Source organism: Carettochelys insculpta, chromosome 14 (genome assembly GCF_033958435.1).
Source record: "Carettochelys insculpta isolate YL-2023 chromosome 14, ASM3395843v1, whole genome shotgun sequence".
NCBI classification, from domain to species: domain Eukaryota; kingdom Metazoa; phylum Chordata; order Testudines; family Carettochelyidae; genus Carettochelys; species Carettochelys insculpta.
In genome coordinates this window covers 26,900,334-26,926,695 of record NC_134150.1, presented here as the reverse complement: position 1 = coordinate 26,926,695, position 26,362 = coordinate 26,900,334, and the positions used below count along the sequence as shown (strand labels likewise).

The following is a 26,362-nucleotide window of genomic DNA, read 5'->3' as shown; positions in this document are numbered from 1 at the left end:
GCCTTTGCATACCACTTTTAATGGCAGCGTTCCCAGGTATTTATATTCCATATACGCTCAACCCTCATATACCCCTTTGTGCTTTGGCCACCATTCCAAATGACATGATCCCATGATGATGACAATCATTTAAAAATAATGCACCAACTAAATTTTTATTGAACTCCTTGGGTGAGAATAGTACGTTTCCTGCTCTGAGTATTACCTTCATTCTGCCATGTATTTCATACTATAGCAGTCTCAGATGAAAACCCAATATGCTTGTTGTCGGAACAATTTCCTGCAAATTTGACAAAAATCAAAAAGATCCCAAGATGAGATTCCTAGAGATAGCTACAGAACTTGACCCAAGGTTTAAGAATCTGAAGTATCTTCCAAAATCAGGGAGTAATGATTTCACAAGTCTTAAAAGAGCTGCATTGATACAGAAATTATAGAACTCAAACCACCAAAAAAGAAAATCAACCTTCTGCTGATGGTATCTGTCTCAGATGACGCTATTGAACATGCTTTAGTGCATGCTACATTGGATCATTATCAAGCAGAACTCATCACCAGCGTGGACACGTCCTCAGAAATGGGGGCTGAAGGGGCATATGAATCTTCAGCGCATCTGGAACATAGGTATCTCATGACACTGGCACATCACTGCAGGGCAAACATCCATTCTCACTTTCAGGTTCCATTGTGAACAAGCAGCAAGTAGAATTACCTCCTGCAAATATAACCAAATTTATTTTTCTGAGTGATTAATCAAGCAAGAAGTAGGACTGAGTGGACTTGTAGGCTATAAAGTTTTACACTGTTTTAGTTTTGAATAGTAATTTTTTGTCTATATTTCAACATTTGTAAGTTCAACTTCCACAATAACAGACTGCATTGGTACTTGCATGACGTGGATTAAAACTATTACTTTTACAACACAAATATTTGTGATCAAAAACAAATATGAAGTGATATATGTATATTTTGTGTTCATTTGTAATACAAAGATCAATGTATTTGAAAAATATAGAAGACATCCAAGAGTTAAATAAATTGTATTCTATTCTTTAGCAGTGTAATTAATCACAACTGACTTAATTGCATGATTGTGATTCATTTTAATCGCTTGATAGCCCTACAAATTACTATCATTTTTATTGGACCAAAACTGTACATCGGATTTTACAAAAAAGACTCCCTTCCTCAAAGTAAATTCAGGCAATACAATACAAACAGATTAGGTGTAAGTGTAACTGGAGCCCAGGAGATATTCAGGTGCTGTCCAGCTGGTTACCAGAGCATTCACAGCCAACAGCCAACATATTTCTTTGGAAGTGCACATCTGCACATGCCTTGGTGCACACATGAAAATTTATTCCACACATGGATAGAAGAAATTAGAGGGAACCCTGGTGTGTGTGAGAGAATTGTGGGAACCTCAGATTCTGGGTTCAGATATGATAACCTTAAATGTGAATGTTCAGAATCACACACTAGCCAGGCCCACTCAACGTGTATGCTGCTGTCTCAAATGCAACTTCCTGGTTCTCACCTCTTCCCACTCTAACCCATACAAAATGCTTCTGCTAAGATTATCTGCTAAGACTAGCACTGCTTCCTTTTGCTTACACTTTTTTCCCCATTATCTTGTTTCCTTCTGCTCCTTTCTCATAGTTCTTCCTAGTCCTCTTCTATGTGCACTCTCTTTTGGCTGGATTCAAGTGGGAATGAGAGAGAGAAAAAAGAGAAACTCCAGTGTTGGTGCCTGTCAGTCTTGGAGTATTGTTTCTTGGCCACCTAAGCACTCAGTTTACAAGAAACACTGACACATGCCTAAATAAATAACAAGGCCAAGATAACAGCCACGGTGAGAGATGTCCCACGCAGGTGCCAGCATTTAACAATAAATACAGGGAATAAAAAAATGTAAATGTGAGAGGTAGGTATCCCAGCCCCTCCGAATGCTGACTTGAGTATATCTGTGTTGCCTTTTCACACAGAAATTCCTTCCTTCAGGAACACAGAATGAAAGTCAACATAGGCTCTTACCTTCTGGATGAAGGATTATGAAATCACTGTGATACATTAATGCACTTTAACATCTCTGCTTCAGATTAAAAGGGGGAAAAAAAAAAAGCTTTGTATTACCATTGGCCTAGTATGCTGTTCCAACATGGTAAGCTGAATGTATGTCTGTAGTGTTATCCCCCACCGCGATGGCTCTTGATACATTAAGCCCTGGTGTTGGGAATGGAGACAGAAGAGTAAGAGAGAAATAAAACCACTCTGACTATACCAATTAGTGACAAATAAAACTAAGCTACACATTTCATTGCTGCTCAGAGTTACCAAGATAATGGCATTACAGTAGTAGACATCAGCACTGTTACTCTTGGAAGCCTTCTGAGACAAAAAATTAAAAACTCCCCACACAATATTTTAAAGGTCTGCAAAATGAATTTGTCAAATGAATATACTACATCAGTGTTTCTTAAACTATGTTTCGTGGAACAGTGGTTGTTCCATGAACAATTTGCAGGTGTGCTGCAAGCGTCTGGAAAAATATGTGACAATATATATTTTCTGTTATTAAAACAACATACAATGTTACTTGTTCATTGCTATGATACCTGATTAAATTACTTCATTTTGTTTTTGCTGTATATATTGATGTTTGGGTTTTTTTGGTCTGACAACAATTTCTTTTAAGAAAATTCCATATGTGTTCTGCACAAGAAACACTATTGTTTGGTGTTCTGTGGTCTCAAAAAGTTTAAGAAACACTGCACTAAATAATCACCAGTTTCAATCGTTTTGGAAATTTATTCCAAAAAATACCTGTCAGAAAGTATAGCTATAAACAACAGAGACACTCATAAAAAAACCCCAAGAGTAGCAAGTTAAAGAAACCCCTATGACAACCCAGGTCCTGTTTTTCTGTCCCCTTCCTGACCCTAGAATCCAAGCTGAGGGCCATATATTCACAACCACTCTCCCCTAGAGTCCAGCTGTACCCCCGTCCCCTGCCAACACACACAAACCCTTCCCTCCCAGAGACCAACAGCTTCCTCAACTCAGACATGCTCTCTTCCTTCCCCAGAGGCCAGGGATTCAAAGGGAGAAAGAGCTTGATCCTCAATCTCATGTTTGCATGAAGTTTCCTGTGCACAGCCTGTCTCCTTCCCCCAGACCATGCTAGGAATTGTAGCTGCCAGGAAATCCCCTAGCTCCTTCACCCCCCTGTAGCAGTGTCTTCTATGTGTAAGATGACCTCTACAGGGTCCAGTGGTCCTTAGGGGCAGCCAGCATGACTGCAGCCCATTTCTGTACTGGAAAAGGAATTCTGCATATCCAGCATTAATTTCTGCAAAATTCCACATTGCGTAGTACCACAAACTTCCCCTAGGAATAAGCATGGGCAAGAATGAAATGGCTCAGTCATGTTTGGTAGAGCATGTGTCAGAATTAAGAGGCTAATCATGAGAGACACTGAACACTCAGAACTCCCGCTAAACTCAGTTGGAGTTAGAGGCACCCAGCATCTGTCTGAAGGAGAGCGTGTGTGTTGTACATCTAACTCAATGGAGCGCAAAGCCTGAAGTCTCTTCTGTGACTCAAATGCAAATGACCCAAATGTCTAAACAAAGAATCTGCTTCTGTGCTTGTGAGGGCAGGGCTGGAGCTCTGGGGACAGGGAGTGATGCTATAGACAAGTAGCTGACTGTGTCCATAGAATCCACAATGACTCTGAGAATCACACTGTAGGGTTTACACAGCACTTTCGAGGGTTTTTAACCCTCTTAGGGCTCTGCAAAATATTGAACTTCGAACAGGTTTCATGTGCAGTGTAGGCCGGAAGTTAAATTTATTGTTACTCTGATTACTGACCACCTGCTCTGGGTAATAGTGCTTCTTCACAATCAGCAAGGAGTCTTAACTGTGTTGCATCAGTGCATTGAAAGTGTCTGATTCCATGAGGTAAGAAGGACCCTTACCTCTCCCCACAGTTAATGGAAGTACTCGACACCTTGCAGGTTGCTTTCTAAGCAGTCACACAGCACTCCCTATCTGCCATATTGAATGCCTTTCAGCTCACTACATATTCTAATTGTGTGGGTTAGTATTAAAAAAAGAGTTTCGTGCCTGCTTTGAGCAGTTTAAAGAGCTGTCCTAGCCTTACTTTGTTTATCAATTAAAGAACTTCACTGCCAGGCAGTAAAGGACCCGTTGCATCTCTGAGATCTCTTTAATTAAGCTAAATCTACACTACAGCACCTACCTAATGATCCACCTCCACCTGCCAGTGATTCCCTAAGTCCCACACACTCAGTGGAGCAAGTGGACCGTGGCGAGGCAGCACCTACTTGGCTGGGGGCTGCCCAGCTTGAGGCGGGCGGCAGCTGCCTAATGAGATCCGAAGACCTCTCCCACCATCGGACGCAACCCCTGGCGCCTCACTCTATGCCAATCGAGTGCAGTGGCTTAATACCGGTAACTGCTGCTTCCTGTGTTGTGTCACCGCTCAGAAAACGATGCTGGAGTGTCCTCTCCATGGCACAGGCCTGGGCAAGTAAGTTTGAAGAACCAGCTGATGCCCAGCAGCAGGTTCCCCCTCTCCACGCCACTGATGTAATCCAAGGGAAAGGCGAAAACCAGTACAGCTTGGCACCAATGTCGTCGCAGGAGCTGCCTCAAACTGCCTTAGGGGCTCCATCTCCGGATTTTTCCTCGGGGTTTACTCCCGAAGCCTTTCCCATGACTAGGTATCGCCACAAGGCAGCGGAGGTTTTAAATCAGAGCTTCCTTCTCCAAGGTGGGCGGCCCTCCCAGGCTGACAAGCCCCATCTGCCCGAAGCAGCTGGTTTTAAGGCGCCAGTCACTTGCCTTTGCCCCTTCTCCTGTCAGTGCAAACAGTTTCGCCGGGCTTAGAAACTAAGCCACATGTGAAGGGCAGGAGCTGGACTTCGGTTGTCAAAGGCTATTGGAGACGCACACCATGGGAGCATTTTATAGATAGTGGGAGCTTATCCCCGCTACCACCCCCGGCTATGACAACCCTTGAAACCATTAACAGGTGGATGGTTAACCTTACACCAGGCAAAACAAACAAGGAACAAAATAATCCAGCCTTCAGACTGGGCATATGGAATGTAAGGACCATGACTCCGGGCCTTACAGAAGACCTACAGAGCATTAGTAACCCCCGGAAGACAGCAATCACTAACAACGAGCTGAGAAGACCGCGGATGGACATCGTGGCCCTCCAGGAAACAAGGCTATCGTCCTCCGGATGTCTCAGGGAGAAGGACTTTTCCTTTTTCTGGCATGGGAAGCCTCCAGAAGAGACCAGGGAACACGATGTTGGCTTCGCAGTCAGAAACAGCCTAGTTGGCTCAGTCATACCACCAAATGTGGGAACTGAGAGAATGCTGAAAAATCCAGCTTCAAACACCAGTGGGCATGGTCAACATCTTCAGCATCTACACGCCTACTTTAACTTCTGCCCACGAAGTTAAGGACAAGTTCTATGATGAACTTAGCATTGCCATCAGTGAGGTACCTTCTCATGAGCCACTATTCATCCTTGGCGACTTCAACGCCAGAGTTGGCAGCGACCACCACAGCTGGCCATACTCTCTGGGACAGTTTGGAACAGGGAAGATGAATGAAAACGGACAGCACCTCCTTGAACTCTGCTCCCAACATGACCTCTGCGTAACCAATACCTTCTTTGACATCAAACCCCAGCACAAAGTTTCGTGGCGACACCCAAGATCGAAACATTGGCACCAGCTTGACCTCGTCCTCACCAAACGCAGCCATTTAGGTAATGTCAGGGTGACACGTAGCTACCACAGTGCAGACTGTGACACTGACCACTTGCTCGTGTGTAGTAAGGTGCACATCCAGCCGCGAAGATTCTTTCGCTCCAAAAAGGAAGGGAGGCCGCGCATTGACACTGGCAAGACTCGTGACCCTTCAAAAGTATGCGAGTTTGTCCAAGCACTTGAAGAGGCCTTGCCCCACCCGGATGACACTGATATCAGCAAGAGATGGGAACAACTACAGGACACTATCTGTAATACTGCGATATCTACCTTTGAGAAGAAGACAGTCAAGTCTGCTGATTGGTTTGAAGCCCACACTGAAGTGCTGACGCCCCTGATTGAGAAGAAGAGACAGGCGCTGGCTGCATACAGGTCCTCTCCCAGTGAGGTGAACCTGCAGGCGCTCCGGTCTGCTCCGAGTCAAGTGCAGCAGGTTGCTCGGAGGTGTGCCAACGATTACTGGCTCCAACTCTGCTCCAAGATTCAGCAGGCCGTGGACACTGGTAATATGCAAGGAATGTACGATGGGATCAAGCAGGCCATCGGTCCACCACAAAGAAAGACTGCCCCATTTAAGTCGGCCACAAGCGAGGTCTTGAAGGACAGAACCAAGCAGATGGAATGCTGGGTGGAACACTACTCACAGTTGTATGCCAGAGAGACCGTAGTTACAGAGAGAGCCCTGAATGCCATCGAGCCTCTGCCCACCACAACTGAACTCGATGCTGAGCCCACCCTGGAGGAACTCAGCGACGCACTAAAAGCACTCTCTTCTGGAAAAGCCCCAGGGAAAGACGGTATTCCCTCAGAAATCCTCAAATGCGCCAACGGTACCCTAGTTTCAGAGCTGCATGGAATACTTTGCCAATGCTGGAGAGAAGGCAGAGTACTGCAAGATATGAGGGATGCTAACATTGTTACTGTCTACAAGAACAAGGGTGACAAAAGTGATTGTAACAACTATCGCGGCATCTCCCTTCTCAGTACCGTGGGGAAGCTATGTGCACGTGTTGTTCTGAAGAGGCTCAGTGTTCTTGCGGAGAGAGTCTACCCTGAGTCTCAGTGTGGGTTCAGAGCTGAACAGTCCACCTTAGACATGGTTTTCTCTGTTAGGCAACTACAAGAAAAGTGCAGGGAGCAGAACAAACCTCTGTATATTGCCTTCATCGACCTGACCAAAGCATTTGACCTTGTCAGCAGAAAAGGTCTGTTCACAATTCTGGCTAAGATCGGCTGTCCCCCAACTCTGCTCAGCATTATTAGGGCCTTCCATGAAGGCATGAAGGGGACCGTCGTATATGATGGATCCACATCCGAACCCTTTGAGATTCTCAGCGGAGTGAAGCCGGGGTGTGTGCTGGCTCCAACACTGTTTGGCATCTTCTTTGCAGTTTTGCTCAAATATGCCTTCGGAACTGCTACAGAGGGCATCTCTCTCCGCACGAGAACGGACGGCAAGCTCTTCTAACTGTTGAGGCTTAGAGCGAAGACCGGGGTGCTTACGAAGTGTCTAAGGGAGTTGCTTTTTGCTGACAATGCAGCTATTGCTGCTCACACTCAGCAGAAACTGCAGTCACTCATAACTCGCTCTGCGGATGCATGTATGGAATTTGGCCTCACAATCAGCTTAAAGAAGACCCAGGTGATGGGCCAAAACGTGGGTAACGAGCCATCTATCAATGTGCTAGACTACGAACTGGAAGTCGTCCATGAGTTCGTGTACCTAGCCTCGACGATCTCAGACAACTTGTAACTTGATAGCGAGATCAACAAGCGCATTGGAAAAGCCGCCACAACATTCTCCAGGCTGACGAAGAGAGTATGGGCTAACTATAAGCTCACTGTACACACCAAGGTGCAGGTCTACACAGCCTGTTTTGAGCACACTGCTGTACACCAGTGAAACATGGACTTTGTGCTCAAAACAACAGCAGCGGCTCAACACATTCCACATGTGCTGCCTTAGGCGCATACTCGGTATCTCATGGCAGGACAAGGTCCCCAATAACGCAGTGCCTGAGAGGGCAGGCACTGCCTCCATGTTCACTCTTCTCAAACAGAGGCGTATGCGCTGGCTGGGCCATGTCTCACGCATGACGGATGGCCGCGTACCGAAGGATCTCCTCTTCGGCAAACTGGTGTCTGGAAAGAGGCCGAAAGAGCGACCTAAATTGCGCTACAAGGACACGTGCAAGTGTGACCTCAGCGCTTTCTCTATCAGTGTGAACACCTGGCATTCACTCACCTCAGACAGGCATGCCTGGAAACAGGGAGTGAAGGAAGCTCTTATGTATGAAACTACCTTGGTGAAGGAAGCGGAACACAGGAGAGCCCTCAGGAAGATCCGTGCCTGTGATACCAGAGCGACATCTGCCTACTGCTGCTCACTGTGCGGAAAGGACTGCCACTCCCAGATTGGATTGCACAGCCACAGGAGACGCTGTTTGAATCAGTCCAACTGGGGCGCAAACCCATGATCCCTCGGGATTGAAGGATGCCTATTACTACCACACTACAGCAGAAAGTCAACAAACGTTACGCAACTCAATCTACGTGACTAACACAGCTAGGTGTGAGGTACTTTAGAGCATACTTCCACAGCATCTATGCTGCAGGGGCGGGGGGGTCAATGAGAAAAACCTCCCTCATTGACTTCCTTCCTCTTCTCCTCAGGTGTGCAGTAGAGGTCAACTGCAGAGCAATCTGAAGCCAATTTGGCAGGTCACTTTGCAATCGATTTTAGAGCATGGAGCTAATCAGTCCCATGCAGAACAGACCACTGATTTCAAAATGTGGCTCATTGAGGGCACAGTGTCCAGTGTCATGGAGCTGTTTGCAACATCAGAGCCCAAGTCCTTCTCAGTATTTTAGTAAACTCTTTCAGATGTGGCATTCTATTATCCGAAACTCTCAAATAACCGGCATTTAACCATAGTAAATTTTAGTCAAATTTTCTATAAGTACAGTAAGTGAAAGTAAATACAAATAAATACAGCAAACACAGGATAAGTTTATAGTGTCCAATACTACTGTTGTTGGTAAGTAAAGCATTCTGCATATATTTTTGTTTCTTAATATTTAATCTTGGTTTTCTATTGTGTTGTGCATTGCTAGGTATACCTAGAATATTTGAATATCTGGCAACCTCTCGGTCCCAGGCCTTCTGGATATGGAAGAGTCTACTGTATATTTTACACACAGCAGGTTTAATAGCCACCCTTCAATAGAAGAAACAGCATAATCACCATAGTGTTATGAGTTTTCAGTTCCATAAGACTGTGGCAAGACCTTTGCTTGGGATTTTAATACATCTAAATCCTCACTCACAACTATGAGAACATCAGGATCCATATTTTTAAGACAAGAGAAGTCACTGGATTAGTACCCACCACTTACCAGAAGATTGTGACCACGTACATTCCTCCACTTAGGCACAGGTTCCATCAAAACCTTCATTACAAAAATTACATTCAATCCATGAGCTTCAAGAGACTTCAAATTTTAAATTTTATTTATTTGCATGTATCAACATAAGGCCAATTTTACAAAATAAATGAATAATAAAGTATCTGCACTGCTAACGTGGCCTGGAGGATCTAGCCCTTTTAAAAAAAAACAAAAAACACAAGGCTAATTTACGAAATATGCAACATTTAAGAATTATAACAAAAATAAAAAAGATGCATTTATTTACAAAATGGCCTGGTGGGTGGTGGTTTTTAAATTATTTTTATCAGTCCACCAAAACAACCCAATGGCTGACAGATACCACAGCGAAGGCTGTAATTTATCTTTCACACTAATTTACCAGCAATACTATAAAGAGAGAAGAACTGACAGTCAAATGTAGATTGTATTTCATGTGAAAGATCAGATCACATATTAACTCCCCATAAGGCAAAACTGAATGACAAAGGAATAAACGCTAAAAATGAGTTTACATATAAATCTCATTATATTTCTGTGGATTAAAACATCCTTTAGACAGAAAAGGGTCTATTTTGCCCAGAGTAGCTGAAACCACAAGAGTCTCCAGGGGCTGCATAGGGACAGGAGGAACCACAAATACTGCATAATTAGGTGTTAAAATACTTGAAAATCTTAGTCTGAGTCTGAGATTAGGTAGCTAAACTACATGCATTTACTTTTTAAAAACTATACAGTGCAAAATACTAAGTATACCTATGAAGAATCTCAAATTTTTGTATCAATATTCATCTTATCAGACCGATCAAGACCATTAAGATTTTATGTACACATAAATAATTGCTTCCTGAAATTTATTCAAAACTTGTTTTGGTTAAAGCAGGGGTGAGTAAACTTTTTACACTTGGCCCCACTTTTTCTCCCTGCAGTTAATCCCAGATGGCCCTGAAAGTGAGCTGCAGGGTACATATGTGTGCGTGCACACGCATGCCTTAGGGCAGGCAACTCACTTAATAGACACTTGCAGTAATTTTCTTCTCCTTCTTCCCCTCCACACCCCCTTATGTCCCATACAGCCGATTTGTCAGTTTTCATTTCATTTTTTTTCTGTCTTTCTGTTAAATTTTTGTTGTGCCAGTTTCATCAGAATTTCCAGATCTGAAGAAGTGGGTCTGTCCCACGAAATCTCATCACCTAATAAATTATTTTCTTAGTCTTAAAAGTGCTACAGGACTGATTTTACTTCTATTAGGGATGTCAAAGTTTAACTGGCTTAGCAGTAAGCCTCATTCTAAATGAGTCATCCCACTTAAACTTCCACCGCCTGCAGGGGGTTGCTCCAGCCCTGTAGAGCCACTGCGGATGGGGCTTTAACCACTGTTTAACTAGTTAAGCAATTACATGGGATGTTACATCATACATATATATATATATATATATACTAAAATCAAATAGGCAGTAATTTAGTTACATGAACAAAGCTATGCACATGTGTGATTGTAAGATTCAAGCAACAATTAATACAAATGTAGTATAAAATACAATATATCATAGTGGCTTCCAGTCCATTAACTAAAAAACAAGAAAAGTGACTGGTTGCTGAACAAAAATGGGTACCATCAAAAAGGAAAGGTACTCTTTTTAAACTTCTAAGAAACTAGTGCAAACAGTTTAAAAACTATGAATTGCTTGCTGGCGTGCCTGTAAATTTATCTTATTTTCATTTAATCTTGGACATACTGCAGTAGACTTGAAGACCATCAATGATATAAATGGAAAAATTCTTGCTGACTTGATTGAATATTAACAAGTTTCAAGACCCATACCTCAATACTGGTAGTTTTGGCAAAATAATCCAGACATGTTGTTTTTCCACTTGCAATATTCCCCTCAATACAGACCTGTAAAAGAAGATACCAATCTGAAAAGAAATAACTGACAAAAACGCAAAAACACATGTACAGCTGCAAAATAATCCATTAGCATTGTAAATACATTACAACAAATTCTAGTGTCAACATACTTAACACATTGTCAAGAGAACCCCTAAACTTTGAGAGTTAGTGTCTCATTCACTACCGCATTGCACAAGATTTACAACGGAGTGACATGGTGAAAGCTAACGAGTTCTTCTCTGGAAAAATATGGAACAACACACTGGGAAATCCGACCTTTAATACTTAAAGGTGTAAGTTGCCAGTACAGTTTTGGGCCTTCCTCATGCCAATTGATACATATTGTTTTCAATCAAGGTCAGATTTTCAAAACCATGTGTTTAGCTACATACCTGCACCCCATCTATATGTGTTGTTACAGTAAGTGCAACTATTCAAATAATAGAGTTTGAGTCAATACCTGCAGATATCAAAGGCTGCAGGCTTAGGGCTACTCACTCTGCACTATGCAGTTCTAATTCTCTACCACAATATACTTTTCAGATCCGCAGGAATGCCTTCCATGCCATGCAGGATTGCAGTTTTCCCTCCAGTGCCACTGCACCTTTTATAGCGCCATTACATGGCCATCCACAGTGTGTTAAATTTTACCCTAAAAGGCTTTAAACTTATTTTGAATACAATTTACTCTACAGTAGCCGTGTCTACACGTGCACGCTACTTCGAAGTAGCGGCACTAACTTCGAAATAGCACCCGTCACGGCTACAAGCGTCGGGCGCTATTTCGAAGTTAACTTCGACGTTAGGCGGCGAGACGTCGAAGTCGCTAACCCCATGAGGGGATAGGAATAGCGCCCTACTGTGAACATCGAAGTAGGAACCGTGTAGTCGTTGCGCGTCCCACAACGTCAAAATTGCCGGGTCCTCCATGGCGCCCATCAGCTGAGGGGTTGAGAGACGCTCTCTCCAGCCCCTCAGCTCAATGGTGGCCGCATGGAGCGGCCCCTTAAAGGTCCCCTCCCCCTCCCTTCCTGTGCAGGAAGCTGAGGGAACGTGCAGGCGACAGCCCAGACACGCGGCCAGCCTGCACGTCCCTCAGCCAGCACAGCCACCCACCCAGCTGCAATGGCTGCCCGGCAGCGCCCCCAGGGGACCCCCCCCAAGGGGAGCCAGGGCAGCCAGCCCAGCCAGAAGGGCAGCCAGGCTGGCAAGTGGCAGTGGGGCCCCTCCTGGACGGAGGCCGAGATCTGGGACCTGCTGGGGCTCTGGAGCGAGGAGGAGGTGCTCCAGGTAATGGGGAGCAAGAGGCGGAACGCGGATGCGTTCGCTCGGCTGGCCGAGGGCCTGGCTGCCCGGGGTCACCCTGCCCGCACTCCTGACCACATCAGGAGTATGGTGAAGGAGCTGCGGCAGGGTTACTCCCGGGCCCGGGATGCGGCCAGCCGATCTGGGGCCACCCCCGTCACTTGCCCCTTTTACAGGGAGCTCAGGGACATCCTGGGCCCCCGGCACACCTCCTCCCCTCCGGCCACCCTTGATACTTCGGCTGACGAGCCCCAGCAGGCCCTGCAGCCGGAGTCCGCCCCGGAGGTAAACCCCGCACCCCGGGGGCCCCCCCCGGAGCCCACCCCCGGGACATCGCGGCAAGAGGAGGAGGGGGGCTCCTCCTCCGCAGAATCCGGGCTGCAGATCCTCCTCCTGCCATCCCGGAGCAGCAGCCGGGCCTCTGCCCCCCGGGGATCTCCAGACCGTGGGAGTGGACCGACAGGTATGTACCCACCTCTGGTGTACACCCCTGGGCTTGAGGGGCGGGGGGTAATAGATATGTGTCCAGGGCCCCCCACATGCTCACATGGCCATGGCCCCAAGGACAGCAGGGCCATGTCCCTCACAGCAGTGCATCAGCCCCTGCCCCGCGCCCACCCCGCACGACAGTGCCATGCCCCATCCCCGGGGCAGGGGGGAGCAGAACCTCGAGGGGCCCCCGGGAGGAGGGGGTGGGACACCCCGCAGCAGCAGCAGCAGCAGCAGCATGTGATGGAGTGGGGGGAGTGCAAAAGGGAGACTCAGGCTAGATATGAGCAACAAGAGCCGAATAGCTCCCGGGGCAAAGGATGATCCTGGGGCTACAGCTGGCAGGTGACACCTCTGCCCTGAACAAAGAGGAGGGAGGAGCCGAGCTGGCTTGGAATTGGGGAGGGGAGGGCAGGGGCCAGAGGTAGAGGCTAGGGGAAGGGAGAGCTGGAAGGCAGCCAGCCTGAGGAGGGGGAAAGCTGCATCCCAGAGGGGCACCCCTTGGGGTCTTCTCCCCAGGACGGGTTGGAAGGACTGTCGTTTCCGACAGCTGGTGCTGTCACTCCTGGGAGAAACTGGGCATCTGTGGCCTAAGAAACCTCTCCTGCTGTCAGACCCTGCGGAGTGAAGTGAGAGTCGCTCCCACCAAGGAATGGGGTGCAGGGCAGGGGGACCCCTGAACCCCATCCATCACAGCAGCATCTCCCAGGGACGGGGATGGGGAACCTGCAGCACAGGGCTGGGGGGACAAAGGCCACGGCTCGGGGCCCACACTAACGCCTGTCTCCATTCTTCTTCCCCCCCTCCTCTCCTGTGTCCCGCACCTGCACCATCAGAAGGACCGGAAGAGAGCGCCGGCGAGGCATCAGTCGTCCCGGAGAGCCCTCCGGGACCATCGCTCTAGGCAAGCCCCTCGGCCGAGGACCGACCGGCCCCACAGCGGGCTAGACGGCGGACCCCGCGCCACCACCAGCCGACGGCGACAGACCCCCAGCTGCTGGCCATCCACCGTCGGCAGCTGGAGGTCGCAGAGCAGCACCTGCAGCTGCAGGAGCGGGCGCTGGCCTGGCACCAAGAGGCATGGGGGGCCTACATTGAGACTTTCAACCGCCTGGTGGACTACCTGGCCCCCCATGCCGTGCCGGCCGCCGCAGCGCCCGACATGCCTGCTCCACCCGCCGCACCACCAGCTGCTCCGCCCGTCGCCGTCCCGTCCGCCGTCGCCCCGCCACCCACCGCCGAGGGCCAGAGCGCCAAGGGACCCCTGGAGCCAGCTGAGACTCGCCAGGCATATCTTCCAGTCCGGCCCGCCCCCAGCCAGCCCCGGACAGGGCTGCGGCCGCGGCGGGGCTCCCGGCCGCCCACGCCCAGTGCCGGACTTTAGGGGCGAGGGGCCCAGGACGTGGCCCCCCCCCGTATATAGTTTGAACTTATTATTTTGTGCCCCCCGTTTGCCCCGTCCCCCCCATGAAAATAGTTCTCCCCTTTATCCTCCCTGGTTTTCTTTTTATTAATGAGCACACTTTTTTCTTACTATTGTTTTATTTGTACATATTACTTTGGTTCCACATGTTGTATATAGTTTGTTCTTGTTTTATATATTTATAGTTAAAAAAAAAAGTTCTCAAAGAAAAAGCAGTTTAAGTTCAGCCACAAGTACGTGCTGTCATTTGTCCAGGAAAAGTGGGAGGGGGGTGCGGTTGGGTGCTCCATGGTGTGGGCGTTGGGGCAGGAGTGTGGTGGAGGAAGGGGCGGGCAGTGGGGGGCCTGGCAGAGTTCACCCCGCAGCCTCATCATTGAAGTGGGCCCGCAGGGTCTCCCGGACCCGGGTCCCTTTGGGGTCCACCTGCTGACTGGGGGCAGCAGGTGGCTGCACGTCGGCCCTGCCGGCCTCCACAGCCCAGCCCTGGAAAAAGGTGTCCCCCTTGCTCTCCACCAAATTGTGCAGGGCGCAGTAGGCACCCACAATCAGGGGGATGTTGTTGGGGCCCACATCCAGACGGGTCAGGAGACATCTCCAGCGTCCTTTCAGGCAGCCAAATGAGCGCTCCACCACCTGGCGCGCGTGGTTCAGGCGCTCATTGAAGCGCTCCTGGCTCGCGGAGAGATGGCCCGTGTACGGGTGCATGAGCCAGGGCCGGAGGGGGTATGCCGCATCTGCGATGACGCAGACGGGCATGGTGGTGTCCCCCAGAGGGATCTCCCGCTGGGGGATGTAGGTCCCCGCCTCCAGCCGGCGGCACAGGCCCGAGTTCCGGAAAACCCGGGCGTCGTGTGTGCTGCCAGGCCAGCCCACATAAATGTCCTGGAAACGTCCCTGGCTGTCCACCAAGGCCTGGAGGACCACAGAATGGTAGCCCTTGCGATTCAGGTATCGTCCTCCACTGTGATGCGGGGCGCGGATGGGGATGTGAGTCCCATCCAGAGCCCCGAAGCAGTTGGGGAAGCCCAGGGTGGCAAAGGCCGTGATGGTGGCATCTGGGTCCCCCAGCCTCACGAGCCTGTGCAGGAGCATGGCGTTGATGGCACGCACAACCTGCAGAGAAAGCACATGGGACAGCACCAATGAGGGGTGAGCAGGCTGTGCGTGGCCCTGCCCTGCCCTGCCCTCCCCTCCCCTGCCCTGGCCTCCACTGCCCTCCCCTCCCCTCCCCTCCTCTGCCCTGCCCTGCCCTGGCCTCCCCTCCCCTCCCCTCCCCTCCCCTGCCCTCCTCTGCCCGGGCCCCCCTCCCCTGCCCGGCCCTCCCCCCGTGGGTTCTCTTACCTCCATGAGGACAGCCCCGACGGTGGCCTTGCCGACACCAAACTGCTGGCCCACAGATCGGTAGCTGTCGGGAGTGGCCAGCTTCCAGACAGCGATGCCGACCCGTTTCTCCACTGTGAGGGCACACCACATGGCGGTGTCCTGGTGCCTGAGTGCGGGGGTGAGCCACTGGCACAGCTCCATAAATGTCTGCTGGCTCATTCTGAAGTTCCTGAGCCAGCGGTCGTCGTCCCACTCCCCAAGCACCAGCCGCTCCCACCAGTCGGTGCTGGTGGGGTAGCTCCACAGCCGCCGGCATGTGAGGTGCAGGGGGCGGGGTGCTGCAGGGTTGGGGGTTGAGCCCTGCTGCCCTGGGGGCAGCTCCTCCTCCGGTGTAGCAAGGAGGTGCTCAGCTGCCTCCCTCGTGGCATGGAGCAGGGCAAGCCCTGCTCCTGCCGGGAGGGCTGGGTGGACCTCTGGCGGCTGCTGCTGCTGCTGCTGCTGCTGCTGCTGCTGCTGCTGCTGCTGCTGCTGCTGGGGGTCCATGACTGCGTCGCCCGGGGTCTGTGTGCCTATGGCTCCTCAGACCGCGTGCTGTGCAGGCTGAGTGTGTCTGGGAGGGGCCCTTTAAGGGAGCGGCTAGCTGTTGCCCCGGAAGCGCTAGTCCGCCCTGTGACCCTGTCTGCAGCTGTGCCTGGCATCCCTATTTCGATGTGTGCTACTTTGGCATGTAGACGTTCCCTCGCTGCGCTATTTCGATGTTGGGCTGCGCAACGTCGAAGTTGAACATCGACGTTGCCGGCCCTGGAGGACGTGTAGACGTTATTCATCGAAATAGCCTATTTCGATGTCTCTACATCGAAATAAGCTATTTGGATGTAGGCTTCACATGTAGACGTAGCCAGTAAATGTTACCAGTTCTATACCCAGAGATTATTCTCAGGCAAATTACAATTTCTTTTAGCAATTTAGTGAAAAGCACTTTGCCCAACCACCTATCAATAGATCATAAAATACTTAAGATTTAAAACATCATGAACTGAGTATGTGGCATTTACAGCCAAAATACACGTAGTGTAAACGAAGGAGAGTCTATGTTCGAAATTCTAATTACTACTTCTGTGGCCCTGATTGACTGACTTGTGTTCCACATAAGTAGCTTCTGTAACTGCATGAAATCCTCTTGATCTTTCTTTTAAGTTACCTCAATGGTTTCAGCAAGGGTCTGCCTGCCTGGTACAAAAAGAAGGATGAGACTCTAGACTTGTATGCCCCCTTACACCAAGACCCAGTCATTAACCTGTAAACATTTCCATAATATAATTATACCGCAATAATATGCTAAATACATTATTTTTCTAAACAAAATATTATACTTACAACTGTCTTTTTCTCTCCTTCTCTAATGAGGTGTTTATCTAAAACAGGAACAAAACAAAAATGCTCTTAGATTACACATCAAGCCTCTATCAGCACTCTTGCAAGAATGAATATATTAATGAGCTTTTGGTGTTATAGAGTACAGTAAACGTTAAAATTCTCATGGCTATAATACATATAACTTACTTTACATTATACACTACAACTAGTCAAATGGCTGATTTCTACCTTAATTGAGCATGATTATTATATATAGTGGTTCCTTTCTTAGCTCTTATTTTCACCATAAGACAACAGGCCTCAAATCTGCACTGGATTATTTCTGATCGCCTTCTGCGATGAGCTAACTGGCTCTGTGGATATGGGAAAAAAGTTAACATAATATACCTTGTATCCCACAGTATTCTTGCCTGCAAGATTGAAATATAGCTTGGATGAACAGACTATGAGGTGGACAAAAAGAAGGCTGTGTCATTGGCCTCAACATTGAGTGATCAATGGCTTGATGTCTAGTTAGCAGCTGACATCCAGAGGAATGCCCAAGGGGATGGGTCCCGGGTTTTTTCAACATCTTTATTAGTGGTTTGGATGATGAGTTGGATATTGTGGTGGGAGGGGGAAATAGGCTAGAGGTTAGTGATTAGGATCCAGAGTGACCTAAACCAGTGGTATCCAATAGAAATTAAAGGATCACCACAACCCTACCTTTCTGGCTCAAAATAAATGTCCCCTCCCACCCCTCACAACTGCCAGCGACTCACCAGAGCCAGTGGAGCCACACTGGGCCCCAGGGCCAGAGCCACACCCCGTGACTGGAGCCAAACAGGGCCCCAGGGCCAAGGCTGAGCCAGGCACCATGCCGCACGGGTGCCCCCAGGAGGAGCCACCACCTTACTTGGTGAGGTGGGGTGAGTGTGCAGAGGACACTCCATGTGTGTGGCTCTAAGGAGCCACATTTCACCACACCGCAGTGTCCAGATCACCACATGTGGCAAACAACATGTGTATTAGACACGGTGGACTTAGACACATCAGAGGATTGGGCCAAAAGAAATCTGAAGGTCAATAAAGACAAATACAGAGTCCTGTACTCAGGATGGAAGAATCCCACGTGCTGCTGTAGGCGGGGGACTGAAAAGCCAAGTAGCAGTTCTGCTGAAAAGTATCTGAGGATTACAGTGGACAAAAAGCTGGATGCGAATCTGCAGAGCTCTCTGCAGCATCACGAACGTAGTTAGATACTAAGGAGAGATATTCAATTTAAAAGTCTCAGATGGGTAGCCATATTAGTCTGTATCTTCACAAATAAAAGGCAACCCTGTGGCATTTTAGAGACCAGCAAATTTATTAGGTCATGAGCTTTCATGGGTAAGACCCACTTCATCAGAGGGAAAACTTCTCTCATCAAAAAATTTGTCCCTACTATTGTTACAAGTAACACCTAAGGTAGACTATCAATGAAAAGAGTTGAGAAAAATAAATAGCCAAAGTTCTGTCGATACTAAACTGTTCAAAATAGTCAAGATGAAAGCAGACTGTTAAGAATTTCAAAAAGATCTCACCAAACTGAGCAATTGGGCAAAAAATGGCAAATGAAATGTAATGTGGGTAAGTGTAAAATAATGCACGTTGGAAAAAATAACCCCAAGTGTACATACAATATGATGGGGGCTAATTTAGCTACAGCTAATCAGGAAAGAGATCTTCGAGTTATTGTGGATAGTTCTCTGAAAACATCCATGCAGGGTCCAGTGACAGTCAAAAAAGCAAATACGATGTTAGGAATTATTAAAAAAAGGGATAGAAAATAAGACAAAGACTATCTTACTGCCCCTTTATAAAAACTATGGTACAACCACATCTTGAATACTGAGTACAGATGTGGTCTCCTCACCTCAAAAAAGATATTTTGGCATTAGAAAAGATTCAGAAAAGGGCAACTAAAATGATTAAGGGTTTGGAACGGGTCCCATATGAGGAGAGGTTAAAGAGACTGGGACTTTTCAGTTTAGAAAAGAGGAGACTGAGGGGGATATGATAGAAGTATATAAAATCATGAGTGGTGTGGAGAGGGTGAATAAAGAAAAGTTATTTACTTGTTTCCCTAATATAAGAACCAGAGGACACCAAATGTAATTAATGGGTAGCAGGTTTAAAACTAATAAAAGAAAATCCTTTTTCACACAGCGCACAGTCAACCTGTGGAACTCCTTACCAGAGGAGGCTGTGAAGGCTTTAGCCATCCTGAAATACAGTGTCCACACACAATAGAGCCTATTTTGGATGCAATGTGGCTTAATGGAAAATAGGCACTATTTCTCATGCATTGAAATAAGCCAACCACTATTTTGAAAATATTTCAAAGTAGCAGTTGGATTGTGCAGATGCCAGCTGTTATTTCAAAATAACTTTGTTGTGTAGACAAACCAGGTGCATGCAACCAAACCACAGTTCAACAATTCAGACTACTAGTGCAAACTCCAGAGCCTGTGCAAAGTAAGTTTCTCTCTGTATGGGTCTCTCTCACCGTGCAGAGAAACTGTATTTAAAAGGGTAATTGTGAATGCAAAAAAATTAAAAACTGACAGGACACTCAGGACCATTATAATTAAAACTCCTTTTTAACTCATTTTCAGAAACTGACTAGCTTGCAATTTTATAATGCTTTTTACAATTTTATACACATATAATTTTACAATGTTTACAATGTTCACTGAACACCTTTATTCACTTTCTATAAGTCAGCATGGACTCAGGGCACTTAATTACAGTATACTGTACTTGTGCATTTCAAATAGAACAGTAAAAATGGTATTTGTTTTACAAGTACAAACTAATGCCCGAAAAGGGTTTTGACCGTTGCTGGTTACTCAGCATTTTACAGACTGTCTCTTCCTTCCTCCCTCAAAAAAAAAGAAACCAGAGCTCTTCCAGTTGAAAAGGAAGGGAAATACATTTGCAAGGTGTGTGGTTTTTTTCCCCAATATACTGCATTGCATTTTTCAAAACTCCCCCATACGGCGAGTGGGCTCCTCCACCATTACTCTAGCATGAGCAACTGGCGGGGACCCAACAAACTCAGAAGATTTAGTATACAGGTTTAACAAAGGATAAATCCAGCACCACAGCACAACCTTTAATAAACTACCAGAGGGGTAACCATGTCAGTCTATAGCCTCAAAAACAACCAGAAATGCATCCAACTAACAAAACAAAAAGCAGTCAAGTAGCACTTTAAAGACTAGCAAAATGGTTTATTAGGTGAGCTTTGTCCACATATCTTCTCTGGAAATACCAGCACTGGACCTTAGCAGCTTTGTCCACATATCTTCTCTGGAAATACCATCACTAGACCTAACCAGCTTACTCACAGAATCACGGGCACTTTCTCATGCTCCTCTACTAACATCATATATGCCATCATGTGTCAGCAATGCCCAGATGCTTTGTATATTGGACAGACTTATAACTCCCTTATACAAAGGGTCAACGGGCACAAAACAGACATCAAAACACTCCAGATCCACAAACCAGTTAGTCAACATTTTTAATGGAATGGGGCATTTTGTCAATGACCTCAAGGTATGTGTGTTACTGAAGAGACATTATCGCACCGTTTTGGAAAGAGAAGTGGACGAGCTGACTTTTATATTCAAATTCGGCACATTAACACATGATTTAAATCGTGATGGGAACTTTCTGAGTCACTATAGGGGCTCGTCTGCATACTTGGCTCAATCTAATTCTCGACCTTCCCCCCCACCCCTCCACTCTCTGATTTGCTCACCTTGATTGTCTTTTTCTGATTTGTCCTCCTTGCTTGCTGTTTTTGGTTCTCTGTGTCTTAAATATTGAGTCTGTTCTGGTATGGCTATGGTCTGAAGAAGTGGGTCTGTCCCACAAAAGCTCGCCTAGTAAACTATTTTGCTAGTCTTTAAAGTGCTACTTGACTGCTTTTTGTTTTGATAGTGTATAGACTAGCACGACTTACTCTCTGTTAGTATTCATCTAACTAAGTGGATCTTTGCCCACTTTGCATGCATCTGAAGAAGTGGGTCTTTGCCCACAAAAGCTTATGCTCCACTAGATCTAGAAAACTACAAGACCCCTGCCAAATATTCACAAAACTTAATTACCCACTGAGAAGAAGTAAAAAGACAAACTGACAGGGCCAGACAAATACCCAGAACCCAGCTACTTCAAGAGAGGCCCCAGAAGATCAATAATAGAACACCACTTATCATCACCTGTCAAACCCCTGAAACGCATCATTAAAAAAGGACAACCTATTCTGGATCATGATGCTACAGTCCAGAAGGCCCTAGGTGACAGGCCTGTCATTTCCTATACACAACCTCCTAACCTAAGAAAGATTCTCACCAGCAATCACAGGCTACACTAAATGGACACAGAGCAGACATCAAGAACTCAGACTGTTGGTGAACACTTCAATGGAGTGGATCATTTTGCTAAAGACCTGAGAACTTGTGTCCTGGAGCAAAACGAATTTAAAAACAGATTAGAGCCAGAAATTTGTAAGTGGAGTTCATATTCAGATTCGACACATTAACACGTGGTATGAACAGAGACATCAATTTCCTCACCCATTACAAGGACTGTTTCCCTTCTTTTGATGCTTGTAATTATCTCAGGCAGGACAATTAACGTCCCCCCCACCCCTCATTTTCCTCCTATGTATTTGATTTGTCAGTTTTTACTGCAATTTATTTTGGTCCTCTGTACTTAATAATGTCAATCTGTATTGGAAATGAAATGGATCTAATGAAGTGCATCTATCCCACAAAAGCTCATCACCCTATAAATCATTTGGTTAATCTTTAAAGTGCTCCATTGCTGCTGTTTTGTTTTGCTCCACTCGATCTGTTATCCCACAAGGTACCACAGGACTTCTCCTTGTCTGTAATAAACTAACCCCGGCACCGCTGCCTGATCAAAGGCATTTTCTCAAATGCCTTTCAACCCGGAGACTATGAAAAGCAATAACCAATCCCCCGACGCCGGCGGAGAAAACAACGTCCCCCCGCCCCAAGTACTTTCCCCCCAAATAACAACGCTCATGTGGCACTGCGAGATCGTTTCCCGGCCCGACCAACACCCAGGCGCACGGGTGGCATGAGTAATGAACTCAAGGGAAGAGTCCCGAAAAACCAGACGTACAGGCTGCGTCCCGGGAGCTGCCGGCCACGTAGAGGCTGCGATTAGCCATCCATGGGCACAGCAGGGGCTTCTGCTGGCTCTTTCCGCTACAGAACCCGGGGCCAGCGCGAGCTCCTCGGCCCCGCAGGAGGCTCAGGAGAGGCCGGACCCACAAGGACTGCAGGCAGCGCATGGCCCATGCCGGCGGCGCAAGGATCAGGCGCCGAGCTTTCGGCGCGCATGTCCGCTGCTGTAAAGTTTTGCTTCCTGTGTGAGGCCAACTACGGTTTCCGACTAAGCTCCGAGCAACTGAGCCGCTGCTTCAAGCCTTCGGGCAGGGCCATTGAAGGCACAGCGGCGTCTCCAGTATTGCACCGGCTTGACACGCAGCTGCTGCACATTCATGCAAAGAGGTTGGAACTCGTTAAAAAAAATCTGTCTACGTTAAAACACAAACGTGGGCTGTTCGCATTAGGCCGTGACGTGCGTTTCACCCTCCCAGGGGCTTCTTTCCCTTTGGGCCACTGAGACTCAGTGGACAATAACAATAACTCCCTTTTCATTTTTGTTTTCAGTGCCTTTGAGGGGCTAGTTTTCCAGCACTTGCATCCCTGCAACAGTGTTTCCACGGCAGTGTTTCCAGAGGAACCTCCTCCTGGGTTTGTTTCCAAATCACTTATTTCCCACCTGATTTGCTCACCTTAATAATAATTTTTCTGATTTGTCAACCTTGATTACTATTTTAGGTTCTCTGTGCCTTAAATATTGAGTTTGTTCTGCTGTGGCTATGGTCTGAAGAAGTGGGTCTGTCCCACGAAAGCTCACCACCTAATAAAGTATTTTGTTAGTCTTTAAAGTGCTACTGGACTGCTTTTTTGTTTTGATTTCCCACCGGGACATGGAACTGCTCACTGGGAATGCAATGCAAGTTGCAGGGACAAACAAGTGCAGGGAATTGAGCTGGGGGGAGGGATTGGTGAGTGGACGGCTGTTTGTACAAGGTGGAAGGTTGTAGGAAGTTGGCTCTAAAGGTGGGAATGGGAGGTTTGTTTATACAGGATTGGAGGGGTTGGCTCTACAGGGAAGGGCTGGAGAGTGGGAGCATGAGCCAGGTCAGTAAGGAAAGGGAGGCTCAGCCTTCTTACGCAAGGGCTGCAGAAATTTAGCAACCTCTGCCAATTTCCCTGCCTCATGTGTTTTTATTCTGGTTTGTGCGCCTGTCAGAACTGCTGTAAAGGCTGAGTAGCAGGGAGCCTCTTCAGCTGTGTGCCCCAGAACCTGCATGGACCATATACGGGCTCATATTTCAGTCAACCATTGCAGGGAAGCCTGGGGCTGGTGGAACCATTCTGGGGCAGTAACAAAGAGGAAGCCCTGCTAGTCTATACACTATCAAAACAAAAAGCAGTCAAGTAGCACTTTAAAGACTAGCAAAATGGTTTATTAGGTGAGCTTTCGTGGGACAGACCCACTTCTTCAGACCATAGCCAGACCAGAACAGACTCAATATTTAAGGCACAGAGGACCAAAAGCAGTAAGCAAGGAGGACAAATCAGAAAAAGATAGTCAAGGTGAGCAAATCAGAGAGTGGAGGGGTCGGGGGGAAGGTCAAGAATTAGATTGAGCCAAGTATGCAGACAAGCCCCTATAGTGACTCAGAAAGTTCCCATCACGATTTAAACCATGTGTTAATGTGCCGAATTTGAATATAAAAGCCAGCTCAGCTGTTTCCCTTTCCAAAATGGTGCAATAATTCCTTTTCAGTAACACACAGGGCCAGACGAATACCCAGAGACCAGCTACTCCAAGATCGGCCCAAAAAAGCCAAGAACAGAACACCACTGGTCATCACCTACAGCCCCCAACTCAGACCACTGCAACCAATTATTAAAGACCTACAACCTATGCTTAATCAGGATGCTACACTCCAGAAGGCCCTGGGTGACATGCCTGTTCTCTCCTACAGACAACCTCCCAACCTCATGAGGATCCTCACTAACAGCCACAGCCTATACCCCAGGAACACCAGTCCTGGAACCTTTCCCTGCAACAAAGCCCGCTGCCAGCTTTGTCCACATATCTTCTCTGGAAATACCATCACTCGACCTAACCAGGTTACTCACAGAATCACGGGCACTTTCTCATGCTCCTCTACTAACATCATATATGCCATCATGTGCCAACATGCCCCGATGCTTTGTATATTGGACAGACTTCTAACTCCCTTAGACAAAGGGTCAATGGGCACAAAACAGACATCAAAACACTCCAGATCCACAAACCAGTTAGTCAACATTTTAATGGAATGGGGCATTCTGTCAATGACCTAAAGGTATGTATGTTACTGAAGAGGAATTATCGCACCGTTTTGGAAAGAGAAACAGCCGAGCTGGCTTTTATATTCAAATTCGGCACATTAACACATGGTTTAAATCGTGATGGGAACTCTCTGAGTCACTATAGGGGCTTGTCTGTGTTGAAATATTCTCACTTGCGGTGATTGATATGTCCTTGGCCATGGGCTGTGGTGTCTGTGTGTTCATCCCCACATCTTAACCAAAAGCCTTGGGAACTAAGCATTTTAACATCTATGTTGTTTAATTCATGACTTTATTCCCTATCAAGCCCATAGGAGTACTCTATAAAAATCTACTGTAAAAAATCCCCTTTGAAAAACACCATATAGAACTGTCTAGAATGAAGTAAACAAGAATGACAGTTAGAAAATGACAGTTGGTGTAAATATTTATGAGGGGCAGTTAATATGTATAAGTTACAGTTTGAAATCGTAATAGTTGGTTAGTTTTGGATACCTACTGAATATGTAACATATAGCTTTCCTCAGTTGCTATGGCAACCAAAATATAACATGGACTTCAAACAGGTCCTCACAGGCCCTATAAAGTTAGGAGCTTGAGGCCCTTGCACTCACTCCTTCTGGGTACCTGGACCTGGACTGAGCTGAAATCACTAAAGAGCTAAAGAAGAAAGAAGAAAAGAAAGTGACAGGCTTCGTGTCAGTCGCTCTACCCTAGCCGCCGAGGGACGCCGAAGACCCGAAGAGGATGCCTTCAGGAACTCGGACTTTGCGCCCATAGTCATCGAGGGACAAAGAAGAGCTCCTGATTGCAGCCATTTTGAAGGCTCTGGTTTTTCCCGGAGGGTTTGTTCCGGCAGGTGCCGCCGCCTAACGAGCGTGCACCCTGTGACAGGGACAAACCACAGCAGTGGTCCTGCCCTTCTCCTCCTCGACCATTGCTGTGGCCGGTGGGGAGAACTAAGGCCATTCTGAAATCACTACAAATTTGCTTGCTTATTTGCAAATTTGTTACAGGCGGTTTTTGTATCCACGTTGGTTCTTTTCCTCCCGGTTCTTTTCTTCAATCCTCTTTCCTGTCAGGCCTAGCGCGGCACTGTAAAAATGCGCCTGTGCAGCCATACTTTCCTAGCTCCTGAAAGAAGCGATTGCAGGCCCAGCGCCTGGAAACAGAGCTAAGGAAGGAGAGGTAACAATCAAATGTACTTGTAATGACCTGGTTAATGTGTGTATTTTACACGTGTTGTTGTATCTTTGCTTGCTGCTGGATGTGCTAACCAATAGCAGCAACGCATTATAGGTGGTAGGCTGGGACTGCCCCAGTTCTGCTAAAACAATTCAAACTGTGTAACCCTTTGTTTCTACTAGCCCATGTAAAGCACAGGGGGCACTATTTATAGCCAGCCCGAGATACCTTCAACCCTCATAGCATTCTAAAAGCATAATTTACTTTGCCAGTAAGAGGCAAGGATTAATTTGACTGGCCCATAATAGGGACGGATATTGTATTTGGAAACTACCATGAAAGGGGTTTCTTACCTTGGGCCAGCCGTTAACTGGCAGTCCAATCTAGGGAGTCATCGTAAGAGGTGACCCCAAACCTCAGGAATTGTCATAAGAGGCGATCCTTAAGGGAGTCGTCCTAAGAGGAGACCCCAAACCTCGGGAACTGTCGTAGGAGGCAGTCCCATTCCATCTGCTCCCCCCTGTTCGAGAGGGAGGTTGAGCGCCCGGATCATTGTAAGAGGTGATTCCGGAATTAGGGTTGAGAGCCTCGTGGCTCTCCCCCCTGCCTGTGAGGGAATAACTCCCTGCGGCAGGTTACTTCTTATTCTTT

General features: G+C 47.3%; 1 protein-coding gene across 2 annotated transcripts in view; it reads right to left on the bottom strand.

The window, feature by feature from the left end:
* TK2 (thymidine kinase 2) overlaps nt 1-22,439 on the bottom strand; it is a 41,001-nt gene extending 18,562 nt beyond the window's left edge. Inside the window, exons 1-5 of one of the 2 annotated variants that reach the window (XM_075008373.1) lie at nt 22,230-22,439; nt 17,052-17,089; nt 11,066-11,140; nt 9,210-9,263; nt 2,134-2,223 (exon numbers count right to left, since the gene is read on the bottom strand). In XM_075008373.1, the coding sequence (XP_074864474.1) occupies nt 2,134-2,223; nt 9,210-9,263; nt 11,066-11,140; nt 17,052-17,089; nt 22,230-22,401 (429 nt within the window). In that variant the 5' untranslated portion in view covers nt 22,402-22,439. The remainder of the gene's footprint in view (nt 1-2,133; nt 2,224-9,209; nt 9,264-11,065; nt 11,141-17,051; nt 17,090-22,229) is intronic. The other variant, XM_075008374.1, reaches the window with a different exon arrangement.
* Between the last annotated feature and the right edge of the window lie 3,923 nt (nt 22,440-26,362).